Source organism: Carlito syrichta, unplaced genomic scaffold (genome assembly GCF_000164805.1).
Source record: "Carlito syrichta isolate Samal-C Ts95f unplaced genomic scaffold, Tarsius_syrichta-2.0.1 Scaffold316489, whole genome shotgun sequence".
Lineage (NCBI taxonomy): Eukaryota > Metazoa > Chordata > Mammalia > Primates > Tarsiidae > Carlito > Carlito syrichta.
Window position 1 is genome coordinate 241,830 of NW_007260585.1, and position 5,637 is coordinate 247,466.

Sequence of the window (5,637 nt, forward strand, 5' to 3'; positions counted from 1 at the left end):
ACTTCAAAGCATCTACTAACTTGAGTTTAGGAAGAGATAGAGATGAAAAGATAATTTTAAAAGTTTAAAAAATAGAGATCAATCCAGTGAGTAATGGAAGTCATTTCAATTCTACAGTTTTTATGGAGTAGCCATTATGGGTTCATCATCCACTAATAAATTGGCTACAGAATTAGACCAGGAGCAGTGGCTCATGCCTGTAATCCCAGCACTTTGGGAGGTGGAGGCGAGAGGATTGCCTGAGTCCAGGGGTTCAAGACCAGCCTGGGCAACTTGGCGAGACCTCGTCTCTACAATAAATCAAAAAATTAGCCAGATGTGGTGGTGTGTGCCTGTAGTTTCAGCTACTCGGAAGGCTGAGGTGGAAGGGTTGCCTGAGCCCAGTAGGTTGATGCTGCAGTGGCCGTGAGTATGCCACTGCATTCTAACCTGGGTGACAGAGTGAAACTCCAACTAAAAAAAAAAAAATTGGCTACAGAATTAAAGCCAACCCAAAGGGGATATACTTCCTTCTATTTCACAGACCCTCCTCGTTCTATTCTGCCATGAACTTTTCCCCCTCGAGGACCAGCAAATCCAGCCAGGAATCAATTGTAGGCACTTCAAATTCAAAACAAAAAATAAATCTTGCCTTCTGATTTTCTTCTAGATAATATTTTCTATATTCTCAGAGTGGGATAGTATATAGTATAGACTACTGCTCTCTGTGTACAATTTCCATTGACTTAGATCTTATATTTGATTTTTAAATATGTTCTTCTTAAAACTGCTCTTAAAAGTTCTGCACAATTCTGATTTTTACCAAGCCAGCCCACTTCTTCTCTCAAACACACAAACATCAATCATCTACTGAATTCTAGCAAATTTTTCCAGAAGTGGAGAAAAAAATGCTCCAGTTTTTTCTTCTACCAAAGACAGGAAGCATTTCCTGGAGATTAATCACCATTTTGCCTTGCAAAATTGGGAAGGTTGGGAGAAATTAAGGTTGTATCATCCGATTTTGAACTGGGAGTTTTTGGAAATGGTCCTGCTGCCACTCGGATGACAGCAACAATGAGTCAAACTGTGGATGATCCAAACAGACGCTGTCACCCTTTAAAAGTTGGACTCCAGAGGGCAGACTCAGAAGGAGACAGAGAGCAAGCCTTTGGGACACTGCAGAGCTGAGCAGAGCCTGTGGAAATGGAGAGTCTGTTTGTCCTACTGCTGCTCTGTGTGGCGGTGTGCTCAGCCTACCCGTTGGATGGAGCTGCCAGGAGCCAGGACAGCAGCATGGACCTTGCTCAGGTAATTCACACTCCCCACGGGGCCAAGTGGGGAAACCTTCTCTGCTTCTCCAGTAGGCTCAAACCATTCCGTGTGTCTTAAGGCCCACAGACAATGGTTTGAGCTTACTGTGGACGAACAGTTCAGGGACAAAATGTGACAGTGTTGGGGGTGGAAAGGGTTTCGGTATCACAGCGTTTGGGCTTCTCCTTTTATGTAGAAGGAAACAAAGGCCAGAAGTGTTAGATGTTCTCTCAAGCTCACACAATCTCACGGCAGTAGCAGCTCTGGGGCTTGGGCAGTGAAGAGTGTATGAACCATGTCTCGCTTTGGGACTGCTTTAGATATTTTAATCCAATGTAATTTGAGCTAAGTATGTATATGACGAGTGTCATGTTTAGACAAAGGGATTGGTCCAACTTTTTTCTTAAGCCGGGCCCTTGTGAGACAGATAAAGTGAAAAGTTGAGGAGACTGAATAAATGTACTTAAAATATACACGTAATACGCATATGCCCAAAGAGGCTTATTTGTTCATTCTGTTCTTGTCCTTTAAGTGCACTGGATATTTCTCCCAATTTTTCACTTTACTTTCATTGCCTTGGTAGCAGACTAAATGGCAGAGAGACCTAGTTACAAAATTAAAGCAAAGGCAGGAAGAAGGCTCTACTTAAAGAACTAAATGAAATTTGACCATTTATTATTTCAGGAAACTAGAGAAATACTTTAAACAGACGAAGGAAAGTGAGCAATTGCAAACATGTACTGTCAATAACTATAGCTAAAAATCATAAGAATGGCCTAAAAACTCTATTTCTTCTGCTAGAAATACCTAGAAAACTACTACAACCTTGCAAAAGACGCGAAACAGTTTGTTAGAGAAAGGGACAGTGGTCCTGTTGTCAGAAAAATCCGAGAAATGCAGAAGTTCCTTGGGCTGAAGGTGACGGGGAAGCTGGACTCCAAGACTCTGGAGGTGATGCATAAGCCTAGGTGTGGGGTTCCTGACGTTGGTCACTTCAGCACCTTTCCTGGCGTGCCAAAGTGGACAAAAACCCACCTCACCTACAGGTAATGGGCCCAAAGAGGTTTTCACGTCATTGGATTCTTATCAGCTGTATCACAGGAGAAAATCATATCTCCTCCATTTTTTCTCCCACAGGATTGTGAATTATACACCGGATTTGCCAAAAGATGCTGTTGATTCCGCCATCGAGAAAGCTCTGAAAGTCTGGGAGGAGGTGACGCCGCTCACATTCTCCAGACTGTATGAAGGAGAGGCTGACATAAAGATCTCTTTTGCAGTCAGAGGTAAAAAACAAAAACAAAGCAAAGCAAAACAACACACGAAATGCATCTGTTTATCTATCCGGTGTTGTTTTATTAGCAAAGGCTCAAAAGAGATCCTCATGCTCTATCTTTCCAATAAAAATATATTTTTTTCCTATTAGAACATGGAGACTTTGTCCCTTTTGATGGACCTGGAAACGTTTTGGCTCATGCCTACGCACCTGGACCGGGGATTAACGGAGACGCCCACTTTGATGACGATGAGAAATGGACGATGGATACAGCAGGTTAGACATCTCTCGAAATGGTTTTGGTGTTCATTTCTCCTCATATTTAGAACATTCTTAACACCCAAGAATGCTCAAGAAATGGGATGTTCTGGATTTTCCAGTGGATCAGGTCATACGCATAATATATTTTTGTGTTCATCATTGCCAAAAACATTTTCAGATGCCTATGAAGTTTATTTCCTGTCTTGGTGAGCACAGTGTAAGAAACATCATTAAGTAATTCTTTAATGATGGTGAACCTTGTGTGATCTAAGAGCCGTCATTACAAACCATTTCTCATTGTATCAAAATGCCGACACTCGGGGGATCGTGTTATTATTACATTGAATCTATACTTGAATGTGTCCTAATCACTGCTTATGTAATTTCCACCATTCACTGCTTTACTCTTCAAAACAGAAATCAGAATTAAATCTCAGACACTGAGGTTCTGTTTTTGCTTCTTTCTGGTTAAGGTAATATTTTATTACCTCTAGAGTAACTTGTTCTGAAGGAAAGGCCTTACCCCCAAATACAATGTCCAAACTGTTTAGGTAGAAGAATGTTTCTCAGTTCATCACTGCATATTTGGGGAATGGTTTCCAAAGTTTTCAAAAGAAAAATATCAGCTGAAATAAATAGTACTACTTCTGAAACTTAATTGGGATTTATAATGAAAATGTAAATCTCTGTAGAAAGTACGAATGTGAGTTTAGTGCTGGGTAAAATTCTTGATTTGGTTGAAGTAACCTCCTGCAAAGGAATGTTCCTAGGATCACTAGTTACAAAAATAATTCTTGCAAAAGTAAAGTAGATTTACTTGTTATGTCGATCATAATTATCCAGTGTCTTCCAATTTCAACATTATGGCTTATTGTTAATAATATGAAGGAAAGAATTCTGAATACAGCTAGTGTTTGTGTCCAAAATCTCTTTTTTTGAAAATGCTAGACATGAGTGGGCATGTTATGTTTTAAACCAATTTTGCAAATCCTATGATGTCTATCATTATTTGTTGTTTTTAGGCTCAAAATGTACTTAATGATGATAAGGCTGAAAAAATATGAAGGCAATATTCCACTGGAAAATAACAGGAGTATGGTTGTGAAGGGATTTCAGAATTGAGATGAATACAGTTTTATTTCCTGAGATTACAACTGGCAAATGTTAATATAGTAAAACAGTGTTTAGCTTTGCATTGACTAATGAAGAGACATATTTATGGATTTGCTAAACAAGTGGGTTCATTCCATTCTTGAGTACAAGGAAAAGGCACCTGGTTCTCCTGGCATTAAGAAGTTTCTGAGACTGGGGCCTGAGAGGGGCAGGTGGACATGACTGGGTGCTTTATCTCAAAGATTAATTTCAAGTATGAGTCTTGAAATATGATGCTGGGTGGGACACAGTGTGTAACTCTATGGGTTCTTTTGACTCAGCTGCAGAAAAGGATTTCAGAGCAAGTCCCAAGTATAGCTTAATCCAGTTTATTAGAAAAAGAGACATGCCCAAAGGTTATGGATGCCTTAAAAGATGCATGCTTGCCTTTGACAAGAAGGTTTATAACCATGATTAAGCAAAATAAGAGCAGTGGGCTGCAGGTATCTGGTTATCGGTTTTGATTACTCTCTCTCAAACTTCTAAGGTCACGAGGACCTTCTGCATAATCAAAGCTATTGCCTAACTAGATTTGGGCTTTTTTAAGAACACCGTGTCTGTGTTCTGGGTAATTCCTCACTGTTTCTGTGATTTAGTGCACTGATAGATGCCCATTCCAGCCTGCAAGGTGGTCAGGTCCGGAGTGCCTGGTCAATCAGGTAAAAGTTGTGTCTGAACACTGAAAGATGTCTGAACACTTACTCTATCTGAGTTTAAACCTGTCTACAAGAAACTTATCTATGTCTAACCTGCACTGAACAACTTGCCTCAAAATACACTTAGTTTTCTACTAAGCGTGTAAGCAATCTATTGCTCAATTAACCAACAAAGGAGGTGAAAAAAGAGTCCTGTGTGTTTCCAGGAAATAAAAACAAATACAATGCACAAATGACCTATAGAATGAACATGTACTTAAAGAATAAGCACTAATGTTTATGATGTCTTAAATAGGGACCAATTTATTCCTCGTTGCTGCCCATGAACTTGGCCACTCCCTGGGTCTGTTTCACTCTACCAACATGGAAGCATTGATGTACCCACTCTACAGCTCATTCAAAGACCTGGCCCGGTTCCGTCTTTCTCAGGATGATGTGGATGGCATTCAGTCCCTCTATGGTGAGTGATGCTGGAAAAATTAACCACTGTAGCTTTGCAAGGATGCTCTTTGGAAAAGCTTCAAAATGCTACACAGAGCATTTGTGACTTAGCTCAAAGCACCTTGAGAATGTTGGGAAACAGGTACAATGACAGACACATCACATTTCCCCTAATGTTTGCATCCCCCAATCTGTCCCCTATAGGACCGCCCCCTGCCTCCCCTGAGGACCCCCTGGTGCCCACGGAATCTGTCCCTCCAGGACCTGAGACACCAGCCATGTGCGATCCTGCTTTGTCCTTTGATGCTGTCACCACGCTGAGGGGAGAAATTCTGTTCTTTAAAGACAGGTCAGACCTATCTATTGTTTTGTTTTGATCTACAATACTTAGAAAGGAAAACAAACAAACTTAGTATAGTTTTTTTTGTGAGTTGGAGTCTGAATCCATCACCCACACTGAAGTGCAGTGGCACACTCACGGCCACCACAGCTTCGACCTGCTGGGCTCACGCGATCCTTCCGCCTCAGCCTTCCAATTAGCTGGAACTACCATGCCCGGTT

General features: G+C 41.0%; 1 protein-coding gene across 1 annotated transcript in view; it reads left to right on the plus strand.

Moving 5' to 3' along the window:
- The first annotated feature begins 1,122 nt into the window (after positions 1-1,122).
- Positions 1,123-5,637, plus strand: part of LOC103277140 (stromelysin-1) — a 9,079-nt gene continuing 4,564 nt past the window's right edge. Inside the window, exons 1-6 of the mRNA XM_008074562.2 lie at positions 1,123-1,287; positions 2,092-2,336; positions 2,428-2,576; positions 2,717-2,842; positions 4,931-5,095; positions 5,281-5,425. Of these exons, the coding sequence (XP_008072753.1) occupies positions 1,183-1,287; positions 2,092-2,336; positions 2,428-2,576; positions 2,717-2,842; positions 4,931-5,095; positions 5,281-5,425 (935 nt within the window). The 5' untranslated portion in view covers positions 1,123-1,182. The remainder of the gene's footprint in view (positions 1,288-2,091; positions 2,337-2,427; positions 2,577-2,716; positions 2,843-4,930; positions 5,096-5,280; positions 5,426-5,637) is intronic.